At 44.6% G+C, this 19,041-nt stretch overlaps 1 protein-coding gene and 1 long non-coding RNA gene across 9 annotated transcripts in view; one reads left to right on the top strand and one right to left on the bottom strand.

Moving 5' to 3' along the window:
* Window positions 1-17,114, top strand: part of LOC310900923 — a 41,182-nt gene extending 24,068 nt beyond the window's left edge. The window contains exons 5-6 of the long non-coding RNA XR_014585460.1: window positions 1,583-15,784; window positions 16,954-17,114. This is a non-coding gene — a long non-coding RNA (uncharacterized lncRNA). The remainder of the gene's footprint in view (window positions 1-1,582; window positions 15,785-16,953) is intronic.
* The window catches only part of KCNC1 (potassium voltage-gated channel subfamily C member 1), a 126,208-nt gene extending 107,793 nt beyond the window's left edge, over window positions 1-18,415 (bottom strand). For 4 of the 8 annotated variants that reach the window (XM_083839619.1, XM_083839620.1, XM_083839621.1 and 1 more), the window contains exon 1: window positions 17,273-18,415. In XM_083839619.1, coding sequence (XP_083695745.1) covers window positions 17,273-17,842 — 570 coding nt within the window. In that variant the 5' untranslated portion in view covers window positions 17,843-18,415. The remainder of the gene's footprint in view (window positions 1-17,272) is intronic. The other 4 variants (XM_083839623.1, XM_083839624.1, XM_083839626.1 and 1 more) reach the window with 1 other exon arrangement.
* Between the last annotated feature and the right edge of the window lie 626 nt (window positions 18,416-19,041).

Here is a 19,041-nt window from a genome sequence, read left to right as displayed (position 1 = left end):
AGTTTGACATTTTAGATGCCTTGAGTTAGACAACCAGGATAAAAGCAATTTCAGGCCATCCCTGTATGTCATAAAGAAAAAACACAACGGTAAATATGAGTTAGAATTAACTCTCGAAAAGCAGTACATTTTTTTTCAAGGACCAGAATGCCCCCCGAGAGATTTCATAGCCATTTTCTGCTCACCTATAATGGGGATTACTGGACTATTGGAGTGGAAGAAGGCACCAGTGAGTGAGCCTCGTGCTGTTCATGCATGCCCAACGCACCTTGCGGTCTGTGTCTTAGAGGATATTTTCAAAATGATTTGCATCTCCAAAGGAGATGTGCAACTCTTGTATTGTCTGCCTCACTCCACAAGTCTTTGGGGGAGCAACTAGCTTGCTGCCTGTTCTAGCATACTGCAAGTGACAGAAAAGGTCCAAGTGCCATTCCTCTGTCTGCCCTGACTCCTTTCCTCTCACCCTCATCTGTAGTAGCACCTCTGCCACCTCCAGCTGCGTGTTTCCTCAGGAAGCTATGAGCTTATCTTCAATATCTGCCTGGTGCCTTTGTGTCAGAGGGCTCATAATAATGAAGATGATCCTAGAGATTAGCCCACCCCAGCCAAGAAATGTGACTGATCCCAGCATGCTTTTTGCCTTTCTGCGATTGCTCAGGGAGCTTCAGCATATGTCGGGCTTCAGCACACGCAGCATCTGCTCTGGCATCTCATTCTGTAGGGTGTTGGTCTTCTTGGAAGAGACCCGCTTTGCTAGACACAGCTCTCAGCTCGTACTTAGTCTGCCTGCTCTGGGAAGGCAGCGTGTTTGCTGACAACAGGCAAGATAAAAGTCAAGGGCTCGTTTCGATGCCACTTCAGGGCTGATGTATAACTTCCTCCTTCAGTTTGAAATCCCTGTTCAGATTACATAGGTTGAGGAGGTGATGGGTTCACTTAGATTATTTTTCACTTAGATTATTATATTCATTAGATTCACTTAGACTATTTTCTGGCTTTATAAGGTTGCTGTAAACTGGAACCAGTTAATATGTAGGGTATGAATAAGTCTACTAGTGCTTTAATTCTTCAAGCTTCATTTTAAAATTTCTCTGGGACAGATATATATATGTTCCCTTTTTAAAGTTTGTCATTACTTAGATATTATGTAGTAGTCAATACTGTCAATAATCTGTTACGCATGTTCTGCTTTAATTTTTCATCTGAAGGAGCAAAAAGAATCTTCTGATTTTTTTTTTGAACTGTTGTTTAGAAAGGTTTTGTAGATAGTCTTAAATGGTCCTAATTTTTACCTCCCTGAATCATGAAAGCATTGCTTTCTCATTTCCTGTCAATCTTACTCAGGAATGCTGAATAATCAGAATGAAGCAAAGATAAGATTGCCTTCTGATCCCTCTGATTTATTTTGAGGAGAACTTCTTTCTGTTGTCAAAAAGATGTCCTCGCTTCACCTGCTTAAAGCAAACATGATACTGGAAATTCGTAAAACTTTATCTCCAAATTACTGTGCAGAAATCAGCTAATTAATCCCCACAATACCCAGAAGAGGTAGATAAATAATGCTCTGTTTTCTTGATTACAGATTGGAAAAATCACTATCAAGAAGTTGGGGCTTGCCAGAGGTCACTTCTGCAGTTAGATCAGGAATTAGTGCGTTCCTGTGCTTCCTACACAAGATTGTACTGCTTTTTTCTACCATGCCTCTTCCTTGTTGTTTCAGCTCAGTCATTGTATCTGCCACTGAATCCTACACGTTCACATTGGAGTCATCTTTTCACTAGACATCACATATCCTCAAATGAAGATTGTGTTTATTTCAGACTTCCTTTTTAAGTGACGTGGTCATACAAGGGCTGCTAACTGTCCCTGGATTTGATGTGCAATGAGAATCATCCCTGGAATAATACCTATGGGGACTGACACAGACACTTGCATCCTTTGGTCTGACAGAGCAAGAGCCTTGTGGCTCCTTCTCACTTCCACAAGTACCATCTGCAGTTATTAGGCCAGCTTTTTTATTTTTTATTTCCCCCTCCTGAAATCCCATTTAGTGTTGGATCACAGCTGAAAGAAGTCTGTGTGTGGTGAAGACCGTAATTATTGTGCAGGACTCTTAAGGGGAGAAGCTGTTTTGGCTGGGTTGGAATGGTGAAGTCTCTGCCATAGGCTCTTAAATAGATGAATTTGGCCTTTTTTTTTTTCTCCCTGCCAAGCTCTCGTGCCAGTCATCAAGGTGTTTGACCTTCTCAGGCCACAATAAAAAATGAGTGCATCTGAACTCACTGCCCAAAAACCTCAAATGCCCCTACAGCAAACGCTTCTCCAGAGTGAGAGGTTTTTCACTATGGAGCCTAACACTTTATTGGCAAGCTTGCAACAGCAAAATGTGCTCTTCTTACTACAAAACCTATTACTGCAAATTCCCGTCTTCTTGCTTGTGGCACATGCGAACGTACTGGCATGTTGCATACTCATTGGAATTAATCTGATTATGTCCTCACCTTGCTGGAAAAGGAGGAGGGATTTGTTGTTGGTTAACACAGTTTGAGATGTCGAGCTCTTGACAGTCTTGTTCCTCTGCTACTAGGCAGGTGATCTGTCATCCTGCATTCCCTTTTCAGGGTCCCCGTGCTGTTCTTCTGCTGTAGTGGGCACTGAAGAGCGGGACCTCCCTCTCCTCACAGTCATTTGTTCTTCTAATTCTGAAGCCTCCTCCTGTCTCCTATTCGCTATGTCCTCCTTCTGACATTTTCTTTCTCATTGCTTATACTGGAACCCACTATTTTCTGTACTTCTGCTTCAAGAGAGTGTCCTTTGAATGTCTGATGATGACTGCAGTTCCTCTGCTCACAGAGCATGAGATGCTATGCAGCAGCAGGTCAGTCATCCAACAATTAAATGGTGCTTAAAAACAGAACTGGCGCCACAGCCTCTGGGTGAAAGGGGAACAACAAGAAAGACAAGATGATGTTGATCCTTCTGAAAGAAGAGTGGTTTTGTGTCCAGAAAGGGACACAAAAACACAAAGCCAGGCTGAGAAACGTGAAGAAACGTTCACAAGCAAGCCCCTATCCTCCTGATCTATGTGGAAACCTGTTTTTATCCTCAACTAATTTGCAAACAAGAAAAACTCACCCAACACAAAGCTAAAGGACTGTAAGCAGGGCATGTGGAATGTTATTTGGAATAACTCAATGGAAATTAGGAAAAAAAAAAAAAGTCATTTTTTTCTTGAAAATGTTCAACAATATTTGCCTTATGTGTCCTGCAGACTTGAAACTGGCAAGGCTTTTTCCTTTTCCAAAGATTGTAACAGATAAGTAGGTTTGTGCAGAAAGCTGCTTTTTATATGTCTGTCATTCCCCCTTACACTGGCTCTTTTGCTCTTTCCACCCACCATTTTAGTTTTTCACTTTTTCTGAAGTAAAGTTAAGGGAGGAAAGAAACTAATAATGGGAGAAAAAATTATTTTCTCATGAAGAAAAGAGACTTTTAATATACTTTCTTTAAGAGGGGGCAGAAAAGTTTGTTTTTGTTTTTTCCAAAATAGAAAATATATGTACATTTATTTGGCCAGCTGTAGATCTGAAACAGCAGAATATGTATACTGTAACCGTTGATGCTCCAAAAGCTGTTTCATAGTAAATAAAATAAAAATCTGTGTATTGTGAGAAGGCTGCCTAAGCATCATCTGCAGAGTTTCCAGAAGCTATAATGCAGAGACAAATGAGGCTGTAGAATAAATGGTAAAGAGGACCAATGACACTCCATTTTCAGCTTGTCTCTTTCTATGTGTATGTTTAAAAAATAAAATCAGTGCCTCAGTTTAGGAAGAAGCTCAAAACTACTAGTGATTCTTTACCATTTCAATGAAGGTAGATTTTAAAAAAAAAAAGAAAAAGGGAAAAAAAGGTTGTACCTAAACTGCAAATTAGTGGTGAGTTCTATTAACTGTAAGAATTCATAATTTAGGCTAGCGTCTTGGCTTAAGAGCGTTTCCATGGCCTGTGGGCATTTTAATAGCAGGACTGCAGTAAGCGCTAGCAGTGAGCGCTAGCAGGGGTTCTGCAGCTTGATAGCTTTGGGTTGTCTGGAATTTGTTCTTGATTACAGCTAGCATCATGTGCAGTGCAGGTAGTGAATGAGAAGATGCGTTTTCCATTTGTATCCAAATATTTATTGATTTTCTTACAGCTTCTGGTCTCTCAGGAAACATGGTACAGGGCTTGGGAACGTAGTTTCTGCTCATAAATCTTCTACCGAGACTTTCCTGAATGTCCTTCTGAGCCCTATGCCACTGTGTACGTTACAACTCTTGTAGCAAAACCTCTAGACCAACCTTCTGCTGTATCTGGACAAAGTCACATACAGCCTTTCTCCCAGCAGAAACCTCATTTTTGTTCTTTTGCTGAAGTTGTCAAAACGAGGAGCAAAGGATACCGCAGGAAGGGATTTTTACTGAAAGTTTTGCAGCTGCAGGAATTCGTGATGTGCCCCCAGCTACCACAAGCAGAAATGAGGGCTGCTAGGCTGGCACTGCTAAATAGAACCTGCTTGGCTATTGGGATGAACGGTGTGAGCAAGTATCCTGGTGGCAAAAAGGAGCTGCCATTCCCAACATTCACACCTAGCATCTCAGCTTAAGTTTAGCACAATTCCTACACCTGTAACCATGTACATCTTGCTTCCAAAACAGGTTTAGTCGTGCTAAGAAGAGATTAGATGAAATTTCTTGATGGTCTGAATTGGACCTTGCTGTTAAAGTCAAGAGCCAGGAAAGTTTATATTTGCAAGAAATGCCATAACATCAAAGGTCAGTTGTTTATGTTGCTCCTAGCAGAAATACAACCACTAAGAACTCCTACCGGAATGAAGGAAGCAGAAAAAAGTACTTCACATTGGTGGCTATATATGTGAAATAGGCTGATTTGGTTTTCTTGTGGAACATACAGAGAACAAGAGGCCTAGGAACACAGCTCCAAACTCCCCAGCTTTTGCTCATATTTGTGCCACAGCTCTCAGCAGGATTACTTTTGCATCTATGTTTGCCGTAGTTCCTCCTTTTTCCTTTTCTAATAATTGTAAGAGACAAGATGACAGATCAGATTAGAAAAATACCTATAAATAATACCGTACATAAAGAGGCATTTACCCACTGAATCTAAAAGTCTTTCCCTGATTTGGTTTTATTTTTATAAACTTCATCTTACTTGACACTGACAGTGATTCATATAAATATTAAGTATTCATTTTTAGTCCACTGCACATAAATGAAGCTAAACTGTAGTGTTCTTTGGAGTTTTACCCTGCAGGTCCTTACTTAGGCCTCCCAATGGGAAGAGGGACAGAAGGATTCGGTTTTGGAATACTCTACAACTTGGTCTTATGACCCTATATTAAATAGGATAAATGTGGTGTTTTTAAAGATGTTCAGTGACATTCACATTTCAAAGCTTGCTTCCCCCCTACGCCCCCCAGCTTCTGCAGAATGTAAGAATAAGGTGTTACCCCAAATTAAAACTTAAATCTGAATGCTGTGGAGTATAACATTTCTAATTTAAACCTCCTTTTTTGTGCTCTGGTTTACAACTTTTACCATTATATTTATTCTTCTGCTATATCTTTTTTTCAATTAAATCAGGTTTTTAAATGTTTTATTTATTATCAAAATGTTTTCTTCTTTAGACTGCACAGCAAAGCTACTGAAGCATTGAAAGACTTTTTTTTTTTTAACCAGTATTTGTCACTTTTAAATTTTAATACAGTTGTGTTTCTGTTCTAGCAGGATTTGATTTGATAACAGATGGAAAAACTGAAAAACTGCCTCCGCTTCATTAAAGCCCCTCACAAGACTCTTATATAAGGTAGAATAGAGAAAGTATACTTAACGCTAGTTCCTCCTAAGATTTTGAGCTAGTTTTGGGTGTATCATGAAGGCAGTGAATGTAATGGCTACAATGCTTATTGATCACTTCTGTGTTGTTCGTTTATGCCAGACCTAAAGCATGTGTGCTGTAAAAGGCACTAACCTTGCAGCGACTTGTTCTAGTGCTTTTCCAAGTTAAACTTACCCTGGCAGTAGTTTAATTGAGATCGCTTTCCTTTAATGCACTTTGAAATATTAAAAAGTAATAAAATGCAAGTGATCAATTTCCATTTAAATGAAAAGAATGTTTATGTTAAAATATTGATGAAAAGGCAGCCTTCAGAGATTTTAAGAATACTTGTATTTACATGGCATGACTGAAAGGTGACAGATTGATAGCCCTGGGAAATGCAGGTTTGTTCAGAACAAATTACGTGATGTGTCCTTACACTGACTTGGGAGCTCACTTGCCAGCACGGCAGGCCTGCTCAGGCTCTGGGGTGAAAAAGTTCGCTTTACTTCTGTTGAGATGCTAATTTTTGTGCATTTTGCACATTCCTTCTCCGTAGGGGCTGTGCAGAGATCACTAAAGCTCATCACACAGTCAGCCACCCGATGACACCTGGTCACTTCCTAACAGGTACTGACTTTGAACTAGCAAGCAATTAAATATAAAAATCCTACAAAATTTAAGTTATGCGGTCTCCGGCAATGTCACTACGAGTATCTGTTTTCTGTTCTTAACCTTGCTGAGTTTGGTAGCGTGGAATTATCACACAGGAGCAGCTTCTTAGTTCCATATTATTGGGAAAAAGTGCTTTGTCACATATCGTTTTGTGAATTCCCCGTGCTGTGCAGACTGGATCACCCTCGCTAACTGCCTGGATTATGCAGCTGCCTGAAGCAGGGAAGCCTCCTGAGCAGAGACAGTGAAAACTTGAAAATCATGCAGTTGGAGGAATATACTAAACTTAAAACTTCACATCTTTAGCAAAAACTGTAACCACTGGATTATTGCATAAGGGGAACTGTTTTGCACTACTAATATCCCGTTTTCATTTGAGCGCAGTTCTGAACGCAGCTTCTATTCAGTACGTAGTTGGCATGCTCAAGTACTTTTAAAGTACTGAGCCTGTTAGCAAAGAAAAATTCTGGGCATTAACAAGACTGATACAAGGTAGTTACCAACAATACTAAGGTAGCTCTGGGCATAGGCAGGTACAATACTGTAGGCACTGTGAAATTTTAATATGCATCTTAAAAAATGACATCTGCAGGGCTCATGTTTTGGTAATCCTAAGTTTGAACTCCCATGGCTACATCCTTTTTTGAGTCTGGCTTCCGAAGTGAGGATGCCGGGACTTAGTGCTAAATTCCCATGACGCAGGAAGGATGGGAGTATCCACCCTGCTGTCTTTGTGCTGACTGATGCATCTCATATGCATGCTGCACCTTTTGAAGAACCATAGCTTTGGGTATCTCTTCCTCTAGTCCAGCTTGGTTTGCGAAACTATATCCATACAGTGTAAATTCTTCCCACAGGTTGTTATTGTTCACTTGGTGTTTTTAGGGCATCCAGAGGGCTCAACAGAAATCAGAAGCCTGTTGTGCTAGTTACTGCAACACATGCATTGTAAGGGAGTGCCAAAAAATGCAAGTAACCTGAGAAAAGTTATCTTCCCATTTTGAAAATGATGTACCAAGATTTAATGTCCTGCGATTCCACATGGAGTGAAATTCACAGAAAATGAGGGAGGAGGGCTGAGGCATACCCAAACGATCTGGTTTAATGAGCTAACAGAATGCGCTGTTTGCGCCCCACTGCAAATGTTCTTTTGGTAAGCTATACGGATATGGCCCTTCTTCATACTGGTGGTGTGCTGTAGATGCTAGCTGAAACCCCAGAGAGGTTTCTTTAGAGCTAACATATGCAGGCAAGTAGGGAACACAAATAATGACTTTAGTCAGAACTGCTAACAAATGTTTGCTTGATAATCTGCATTAACTCAGTTACTTGCAATCATCTGTCCAAATCTCAGCTTTTTTTTTTTTTTCCTCCCTGCTTTCTAGTAAATTCATAGCATGTGTGTATTTCTGATTAAGTGAAATCTTGGAAGTCCAATATGTGGACAGTTCTGCATGAAAGCTAATGATCACCTAATCAGAACAAAGGCTTACCCTGTTGCCCTAGCCCAGATATCCTCTGAAGATAGTAAATGTGCTGTTTTAGGAGTTGCTATAGCTGATGATCAAACGTGTGAAGATAAATTTGTGTTTTGGAGTTGAAGACACCATAGAATTGCTACAGAATTTCAAACTTGTGATTTGCCTTTGGTTCATGTCACACTGACACCTAGAAGACAAAATGAGCTTTTCTTAGTGGAGCAGGTTCTCCAAAAGATGTTTTCTTTAGAAAAGTGAAGGCACTTTTGCAGTATTGATTTCCTGCTGCATGGACATAACTAACTTTTCAGGAGATCCATACCAGTTTAAAATTTACATTAGGTCTTTTAATGAAATCACTAGCACCTTTGGGACTTCTTGGTAGGATAAACACTGAACTCATATCAGCTGAACACTAAATTTCAACACCACTTAAGCAAAATTCAGATAGTAGTTGATCTACTACTTCCCCTTCCCCCAGCACAACAACAACAAAAACAAGAGCAATTGACTCAATCTGGTATTGGTTGAGTTATTCTAGCATAGTTAGGTTGTTCTTGGTTTTTCCTGACACGTGCTTTACCAAAAACACTTGAGTTAAAATCAGTTCTGCCGCATGCGGGACACACTGCCAAGAAGTGCTAAGACGTACTGTCACTAGCTTTCTTGCAGAACTCCACACTGTAAGCAATGGGGAGATCCATGCTAAAAAAAGAAAGAGGAACAGCACAATGTGGCCGATATTATGTTGTTTTGTTTTTAGAGTAGAGATCGGAGGCTGCTGTGAAGACAAGCCCTTTTGCATTTAGTGCTGTGGCAATTTCACAATTGTCTTTGTCCTGAAAAATAATTTTCTGAAGTGGGTCTGCATGGGTCTCGGGCTGGATCCCATTAAAATCAGTGGTAGCTGGGGCAGTGGCCCTACAAGACGGGGCTGGACTATACTGAAGGTCTCTTAACTCCTTGCCCATGTCCTTTTATGCTGTAGACATGACCTCCATTGCAACAGAGGTTGTAGGTGCCCAGCCTTTTGTAGGTGGTTCTCCTTACACATTTTCCTGAAGTCTGTTATCAAATTAGAATACTCTAAAGTTTTTCATTTAGCTTATGCCTGGACAAATCGTGGCAATGGCCTCCACCATCTCCACCTGTCAACTGATCTGGAGTAATGAACAGTGCAAGAATCCAAAGTGACAACTAGAACAGGGTTATTGGGATGAAATTTCAAAGTGAAATCTGCAGCAGAATTTCTGATGCATGTGAAGTCATAGGCAACCTGAACCGACTAGATCTTTCTGTATTTCAACAGGGAAATGCAGGTAATGCTTCAAGTGTGTTTTTAGAGGGCAAAGGTGGGCAGGATGAGGGATTCTGCTGCAGTTGAAACAAGGAGCTGTTAATCTGTTGGTGTATTTCTGTGCGTGTTTTGATTTGTGTGTGGGGATGCTGAGTAGATCAGCCAGGAAACTAAGAAAATAAGATGTATTCGGGTTGGTTGCGCAGACCAAAATGCCTGTCCTGTCTTGTATTTGTCTCTGCGAAATTGAAAGACTCAGTAGGAATAGGTTTTTGCCTTTTGTTATTTAAAAACAATAATCCATCTTCCTGCTTTTTTGAAGGGATATTCTTTCCGAATTTTCCAAATAAAAAGCCAGTCAGATGTTTTACACTGTTTCACGCTTTCACGACACCATGATGGTCCTGACCATTTTCTCAATGTAAATCTAGCAGTGCTGAGGTTTGCTGCTGCTCCTCAAGTATCAACATAATTACATAAGAGTGTGCCAGCAGCGAGTGCCTGTGCTGGTGGATCATGTGCAGCACACACATCGCTGGCTGTCCGCAGCGCACTGAAAGCAGAGATTTATTGCATTTACAAAGGGCCATTACAATGCAATTTTAACTTACTGTCATTAAAGGGTCTTACATCATAAGCAATCACTGTAAAAAGCCTTAGACTCAGACTTATTCTTCATTTTTATAGCGTGATTTATTAGAGCCCCCATTATATCTTATAAATCATATCTGAAAGAAATAAAAATCAATTAGGGCCTGGTCCTTTCACCTTTACCCGTGTTGGGCAGTGTCTTGTGCACAGCCTGGAGGAAACGGGGACGTTCCTGGAGTAAGGGATCGCTAGCAGAGGAGGAGTGAAGACAGCAAAATCTGGGTCCTTACTGAGCACATGAGAGAGATGTAAAAATTATTTGGGAAATATTCTGCAGGGAGGGGGTGGTTCTCCATAGATTTCTCTGATTTCATCTGATCCTAACACCGTGCCTCCCGAGTACTGTTTGGAGTGAATCACATATTTATGTAATGCAACATTCAGCAGAGAAAGCCAAGTCAGCCTTCTAATGCTGTTCTTTCCTCAGATCAAATTCAGCATGTAGTAACTAAGCTAATTGAAATACAGTTGCAAAGATCTCAAAATGGCTGTTCTGTTAGTGTGATCCCACAAGAATGCACTGCATTCCATAAAATCAAGCCTATATAAAATGGAAACTCAGCTTTGCCATCTGTATTTGCATGAGAAAGGCTTACTTACATGATTATCAATTAGGGCTCAGTTTTTCAATCTCAATACCCCTGCTTGCCCTTTTTATTATGAAATACAGCACTTGGATATGATTTGATTGAACATTAATTGAAGTCACGTGGTTTGAATGGGGATGTATTCTGTAGTCCTTTGCAGTGAAAAATGCCACTAAGATCATGAAGAGCTCTGCCAGCATTAGAGCTCTGTGTTTTGATGCAGTGTGCTCAGGTCTTTGGTTATGAAAATATATGTATTTGAATATGTATGTTCCTAATAAGTTGCTAAGATCTATTGCACCTCAGTGCTCTGGAACAGAAACATGCAATGTATATATTAAAAAAAGCCCTACACTGCAATTAATCTCTTATCCTGAACCGTACTGCAGGAAAATTCATTTCTATCCTTGAAGTTGCTGGTAATTTTGGCAGGGAATTTCAGTAACAGTAAGGCTGGACCCTCTGTTGCTAGTTTGCTACCATCTCTCCTTATCTTAAAAGAAAGGCAATATGTATAGACTATACTAAGGTAGTACCATAAATATATACAGAGCAGTCTTGTATTTTTAAAAATAAGAAAGATGAGTACCAGTAAATACTGGACTGTACAAAAGAAGGAAAAACAAATTGGAAAAATAATTTTCCTAGGTACAGTCTAATATATCCCATTTTTGATCAGTTCTAAAATAAAAATATAATGGATCATTGTGTCCTTTGTCTCGTGATGCACCAACACAGAACACCAGTATTTTTTTTGCCTTTTTTTTTTTTGCCTTAACCAGAACCAAAATAGCAAATGTCAGGGAAAGGGCAAAGAAAATAACTGAAGGCATATAGGGATGGATTTAAAGAGAGAAGAGACCAAATATCGTTCTGAAACCAGTCGCTAAATTCATACTGATTTCAGTGGCACCAAGGTTACATTTTTAGAAGTATTTTGGGATGGTTTAATTTTGAAGTCCTTCCTCATATGGAAATCCCACTCAGCGTCGTAGGAGGTGCTGGTGATAGGAAGGCATATATATGTGTATGCATATGATGGTATGATCCATACAATCACAGCCTTGGCTAAATCAAGTAAATTTTGTAACCTAGAAACATTAAAATTAAGTAAGATTAAATATATTTATATATATATATGAAAATGGCAACAGATGCTGTTCTTTTTAAAGGTTTTAAGATAATAGAAATAAAATTGGAAATGGGCAAATGGATTAAACACCCTTCCATGAATTAAAACTGCTAAGTCTGTGCTACGCAGCCATAGCTTTGTCAGGTGGGTAATATCATCCCTCTGATCTTCCTGTGAGGTTGTGGCTTCAAAGAGGCTGTCACATTTTCCGGGCAGACATCCCCTCTTCCTATGTGCTCCTGAACGACTCGAACCAACGAAGTCATGGTTCTGCACGGTTGCTATGATCAGTTTTGTTTTCTTTTTTTTTTTTTTTTTTTTCCCTTGGTGGTAGCTTTAAAATTTATTACTTCTGAAGCCAGAGGGACAATTCACAGGAGTTATTCGTGAGTGTGCCTGCTCCCACCTTGGCTAACTCAGCAGGGACAGAAGCTGGGCCGTGGCCAACGCTTTCCAGCAGGGATTGCAAAGGCTGCTTTGGACAGCATGCAGAGGAGCCGAGACCGTGCTTACTAATGGGTTATGTAAGGATTTGCAGTAGCATGTCTCTTGATGGGAGAAGATAGGAAAAAGATGGGATTTTAGGAGCTATGTTAATTATGAATGACAGAATGGTGGTTAATAGATGTCTATCTGTAATTCCATTATACTACAAGTGCAGGGGAAACTTCATTTAATGTAGAAGGATTCTCATTTTTCCAGAGCTGTAATGCAGCGTGCAGTTAAAATTAGGCTCTCTAGTTAATTGTCAGCGTATGTGGTGAGAATTACTGCAGCCAGCTTCAGTGCCGGATTAGCCATGCCTCTGCAGGGGAGACCTCGCTCAAAGGCCCGAGGTGGGAGAGCAGCTCCATAAAATCCCCCTGCGGGGAGAAGAGCCCCTGTGGGTAGGGGATGTGCGTGGGGCCGCTATCCTCCTCTTCCTTCTCCTCCCTGCCTGCTCACGGGCGGCAGGAGGGCCCTGAGACGCCTGTCCGAGGAGCATTCCCGTGCTGAGCGTGTCCTGCATGAGCCTGCTGCAGGATAAGCCCTCCTTGTGAGGGGCAATGCCCACCTGCACCTGCCCGGGTGATTTCTCAGGGTCCTGAGCTCTACCCAGCAGGCTAAAGACTGAGCAGAAGTCTCCCAAGACCCTAAGCCCCAGGACAGAACAGTTATCAGGAGTTAGGATCCCATAAGCCTTCCCATTCCTACAGGATGCATTTTATATGGAGAAAAACTAGTTTAAATGAACACAGCAGGGTTGAAGGGCTCCTGAATGTACAGAAGAGAGCTGGAAGAAATCCCTTTTTCTCATCTTTTCCCCGCTAGCCTTCATACTGTCTCCTTCCTCGTGACCAGAACTTGCCTTTCCAAAGCCACCTGCTGAGGAAAGCCGATCCTTCTGCGGGGTGGCAAGGGAGAACAGGTGGGACGGGTGAGCGAGTTTTGTCATGAGCCTTTCCTCTTCCAGATCAGGGCTGTACAGCATATGCCAGGATGGCAAGTCAAGCTCTTGGGGACTTTCCATGGGACCCCAACCAGCTTTTATTTAAAAACAGTAAAAATGTCAATTTGGAAGGACTACAAAGCTTCCCTTAGGGTTCCTTCATGAAGCCTAACTGTCCGATGTGAATGTGAGTGCTCGCACAGGAGCTCAGCGGAGAGCTGCAGGTTCCAAAAGGCTGACTGACCTCGCGGCCGTGAACCGACCCAACCACAACCTTACCCTGCTGGGGAGGAGGACGAGAAGGAAGGGGGCAAGGATGTTAGACACCTGCAGGCCAAATGCTCCAGGAAGTCAGTGGGAGCTTGGCTTGTGTAAGAACAGCATGGCCAGACAGAAAACTGAAGGAGACAAGGTGCTAGGAAAGTATTTTTCACACACGGTGAGCGCACAGAGGCCTATGAGGTCTAACGAGTGCAGAAGGCAGAACTTGAGAACAACCTAACTCCCAGATATGCTGCTTCAGGGTGTCTGTGCAACTCTGAGGAGACTTTTCCCTTTGTATATACTTAGGGAAAGTACATTTACAGAGGTGCCTGAAGATGTGCAAAAGGTCCTAACAAGCTTTAGAGAAATGTCCCACTGATTTAGGTGCCCGGTACCCGTTGGTGCGTGGTGATGTTTAAGCTTCCTGAGGAGATGCTTTTGCAAATCCACCTGGATGGCTGCCGGTCTGCACGTGCACCCGCTGTCTCTGTGAAGCTGGCCTTTTCCGTCACCTCATCTGCTACTCTGTTCAGACCTCCAGGTACCAGACTTTGCCTCCATTACCCAAATGGGATCCTTTATGGTACGGAGAATTGCAAGACCTCTTTACTTTATTGAGGTAGGTGTCTAAGGCAAGGTGTGATTTGAAACAAGCTACCTTTTCTTCAGATTTAGAAGACCATGCGAAGTGTTCGATCTCTCAGAATGAATTGCATTATGCAAGAAATTAGTATTTAGAAACCTTGAGTGTAATTAAACCTGGCCTCTATTGTTTTAACAGGGAACTGTTAACTATGCTGCATCTAACAACAAGCAAGTAGTAACTGGGATCTTATGCTTGGTCAAAGGAAGTTTATAAACAGACCAAATTTGCAGTTAGCTGATCTTGCCTGAAATACGCAAGTGCTCTTCCCTTCCCCCTGGCCACCTACAGTGAGATCTGCAATGAGATCAGATACCATTTAGTATGAGTTAGGTGCTGGTAGGTAGTCAAAGGGCTTGCGTTTGTAAACAGTGCTCATGGAAATGCTCCAGGAATGGCTACATTGGAGTGAATTCTTAGCCTTCCTTAGACTGTTCCTGATCGTTCACTGCATTGCTGTACCAGATATAGTCCAGGGAAATCTTGCTTTATTCAGATCTGCAGCTATGTTTGTATGCCATATCCCTTGTACTTGTTCAAGTGTAACAGTACAAAGGTTGTGTAAATCGATGTTTATATAAAGATGTTACTTTGGAATACATTTTGGTGTCAAATATATACACCAAACATATATAATAACCATTAGTACAAGTCTAAGATCCAATTAGGCTGAGAAATTTTGTGATGTAAATATTTGACAAAATGGCAGTGAATTTAAATTTTTGCATGACTGGAATAGTCAGTAATTGAAAGTAGCATACACAATTATAAGGGAGGTAAGGGTGGATTTGTTGCCTGACTATACTTTGCTAAGAATTGCTTTAATATACCACTCGCTTGTTAATGATGCTGTCAATTATTTTACTATAAATTAACTATTGTGAGTTTGAGATCTTTTTGCAGTGTCTGTCATTAGGTTAAGGACTCCCATCTCTTTTTACATCCATAACCATAACATACGGCTTTTATTAGAAAATGTTAAGTGTCTTTTAATGTCTCCTTAATGGACAGTGTGTGCATGTGTTGATGATGAAAGCCATCTTCCTTCATGCAAAATATTAATGCATACGGCCTGTGTCTCCATAGATACGAGTTAAGGAATGGTATTTAACCCATGAAATATTCAGTATACACTTAACTTCAGAAATCATGTTTCCCTAATTTAACAGTCCTTTAAAAAAGAGCAAGTTAAAGGTAAATCAGGGGTTGAATTCTACCAGGTATGCACATGTAACTGTGAATAAATGGTATAATAACCACTGGAAAAAAAAAAAAAAGTCTCTGTAAAATGCCTATTCCTAAATGGAAATACCCTCAGGGAATTAGGAAATGGATTCTTTTTCCTGCTAGAATTCCAGCTTGTACATCACAGACCCTTAATATTGGTTATATATTTTGCCCTCCAACCTAAAATATTGGAATGTTTCCAAGAAAAACGGTGTTTTAACCTCTCATCTGTTTATAGCTTTTTTTTTGTTGGAACAGCTTTATGCGTTCAGCCTTTGGATCAGTCCACAGCATCTTGGACAAGCACACTGCTTTGACCTGAGATGTGTTCTACCAACAGATTCCTGGCCACCAGAGAGATCTGCTATTCAAATCAATGCCTGCTAATGTCGGGCTTGATTAAAGGAAGCTAACTAAGCCTTTTGAAGGATACTCTCCAGCCTTCCCTCTCTGTTTCCATGTTCCCTTGGCAGAAATCGGGGATTTGAAAGCTGCAGTTCAACAGCATCATCCTTTCATGTTGTGGTAAATATTTTATTATTCCTTTATCCTCTGTGCTGTTTAAAGGAATTCATTTTAAAATATTAACTTCTTTGTTCGGGGAGGAAGTCTCCAAAGGGTATGCAAACAAGAACCTTTAGAAACGCACCAAGATATAACTCCAGGCTCTGCTCCAGCTTTCCCATTCATTCAGTCTGCAGACCTGGCGGCTCCCCGCTGGAGATCTCTGCTCATCCCAAAAGTCTCCAGCAGCCGGTTCCACCACCCATTCATACACCACCAGCTTCCCTGTCTCTGCTCCCTGCCTTTCCATGGCTTTCCTCCATCCATCCAATTTGCTCCTTAATTTGATCTCACTCCTTTGATCGTCCTCAGGAGCACTGCTCATCCTCCCCCACCGAAGCATCAGCCATCCCCACCGAGGGCTGGCAGCAGCTCTCTGCCTTCACAAGGTATGTTTAAGAGCAGAGTAACGCTTACCCAAGCCGATTTCTTTGTGAAGGCACTATCCTTCACCTATTTTTCCTGCTTATCAAAACAGATGCCTTGGGGCTTAATCCTGCTGTTGCTCCCGAAGGAAATGTTTTCCTTACCTTTAACTTCCCTTGCAGGATCAGGCCCTAATGTCACTGTCCTCATAGGTAATAGCACCGCAGGCACCGACTGAGAGGCGTCGGGTGCCTGTTTAAGACCGTCTTTATTCACAGCTATGCTGGGAACTGCACCAGTGTGCATCCCCCTTCCCCAAACAACTGCAGGCACCAAGAGGGAGGAGTTGTCCTTCAGCAGCCAGGCAAGAAACCTGTCAAACACAGTGTCCCTTCTACATGAATGAACCCTCTCCTCTGATTAATACTTTGCATTTCCCACAAGGGAAAAAGACAGAGTAGGGAGGTAAGTGAGCGCCTGAATTATCCATTCTCAGAGAATCAGGATCATAAATATTTAACACGGTACGTATGAGAACAGACTGCCTTTCCAGTCCAGGCTAAGAAACTCTCCAAATCCCCTGGTCCCACAGGGACTGCCTGCTCCCGAGATCCTTTTTCCATCTCCTGAAGGGGAGAGAGCTGGTGGTAGCTCATGAGAGGGCTGGACAAAGGTGCCTCTCCTTACAGGGGTATAACTCACTGTAAAAATCTGTGCGTGGAGGGAAATTACCTGCAATAACGGAGATCTCCCTTCTCCCGCAGGAGTGCCTGGCCTGTGCATGGGACTCTGCCCCAGACCGTGGGTTTTTAGGAGCCTGCTGGAGAATGAGGGCCTCGGCAGCCCCCACGTGAGTACGCGAGCTCATGCCACGGCGTCCACCCGTGTGCCCCGTGCACGGGACCCGCTCGAGGGCGTGGGTTACGTCCCCACAGCCCCCGCCTCTTTTTGTGTGACCCCCCACCCCGGTGTGGGTGCCTGCCCCGCTGCGCCAGGGGCGGTAGGCCCGGTGACAGGGGCACGGAGCGGGGCTGAGGGGCGCCTGGGCGTTTCGAGGAGGGCGCCGCTGGCAGCAGAGCTTACCCTTGCATATCTGGAGGAGTAGGGGTCCTCGAAGAGCGCCCAGATGCGGGGCTGCCACCGCCGCCAGAAGCCCCCGGACCTGCCATCGGGGGAGTCGCTGAGCGCCAGGCGTTTTGTCATCTCCAGCTCCTCTTCCCCGTCACCGGAGTCTCCGGTGCCATCGACGTCGCCGTCCTCGGCACTGCTATCCAGGGGCGCCCCGCCGAAGCTGTCCAGGGCCTCTTCGGCGTCGCGGTGCTGCCGGTAGGTCATCCAGCAGCAGGGCTCCACGTCGGTCTCATCGATGCCCCAGAAGGCCAGCTCCTCCTCGTACAGGGGCCCGCACACGTCGGCGGGGCAGTGCAGCTTGCCCGTGCGGTAGTAATTCAGGATGTGGGCGAAGACGCCCGGGTGGCGGTCGAAGAAAAACTCATCCGTGCGGGGGTCATAGTCGAAGTGGCTGTGGGCATCGGGCTCGGCGATCCAGGCCAGCCGAGTGCCGGGCAGGGTGCGGAGGGTGCTGCGGTAAGTCTGGTGCCTAGTCCCTCCCACGTTGATCACAATGCGGTCGCTCTCGTCGCCCTGGCCCATCTCGTCTCTTCTCAGGCATGTCGCAGACGCATCCGAGCAAGCACGGCAGGCAGCGAGCCCGCGAGGGGACGGCTGCGGGGCCGGCTCCGCTCCCGGGGCCGGCTCCGCTCCCGGGGCCGGGGGCTGCCGGTGCCGCCCGGCTCAGGGCAGCGGCTCGGCGGGCGGCGTGGCCGCGGCGGCGGGGAAGGCAGGGGCAGGGGCAGGGGGGGACATGCTCCGGGAGCGCGGCCGCTGCGGAGGCTGGGGAGCAGCGGGGCCGTGCCGGAGGGGGAGGGCCCTTCGCTGGTTGGCCGCGGCCAAAAACATAGGAGGAAAAAAAAAAAAAAAAAAAAAAAGAAAGGGGAGGAAAAAAAAAAAAAAAAAGAAAGAAAGGAGAATCGCGGCGGCGGCGCTGCCCACAGGTGCTGCCGGGGAGGGGGCGGCTGGGGCCCGGCGGGGCTCTGCCCGCGCCCTTCCCCGGCACCGGGGCGGCGGCGGCGGCGGGGGGCGCCCGGAGGTGCTGAACGGACAGCGCCTGCTCCGCCGCGCCGGGCGGAGAGCGGGGCCGGGCGGCGGGCACCCGCTGCTCCTCCCGCTGCCGCCGCTGCCGGGCGGCTCCGAGCTGCCCGCCCGCTGCCGCCCGCCCGAGCCGCGCAGGCGCCCCGCTCCCGCCCCGCCGCCGCCCGCCGGGTCCTAGCGCCGGGGGAAGGGTTTGGAGCCTGCGGGAGGGCCGGTGGCTGCCCCGCGAGGGAGGGCGGCGGGGAGGTGGCGGCGTGGAAGGGCAGGGAGAGGAGCGCGCGGTTCCGTGTCAGCATCACGGGAGGAGCGGGCTCGCTGTGGGCAAGCTGGCGAGCGGTGGCACAGCGGGTGGGTGAGCTGGAGCAGCGTCTGATTGCAGGGTACGCCTTGAGGAATCGTAGAGCCATTAAAGCTAGAAAAGATCGTCAAGATCACCTGGTCCAACCCGGTGTGCAGAACACCGTGATGTTTGACAGGAGAGGACAGGCTGGGGCTAGGGAGGTGATTGTGCCCCTGTACTCGGCTCTGGTGAGGCCGCACCTCGAGTACTGTGTTCAGTTTTGGGCCCCTCGCTACAAGAAGGACATGGAGGTGCTCGAGAGAGTCCAGAGAAGGGCAACGAAGCTGGTGAGGGGTCTGGAGAACAAGTCTTACGAGGAGCGGCTGAGGGAGCTGGGGTTGTTCAGCCTGGAGAAGAGGAG

This window comes from Anser anser (genome assembly GCF_964211835.1).
Source record: "Anser anser genome assembly, chromosome: 5".
NCBI classification, from domain to species: Eukaryota; Metazoa; Chordata; class Aves; order Anseriformes; family Anatidae; genus Anser; species Anser anser.
This window is presented reverse-complemented; position numbering and strand designations above follow the sequence as displayed.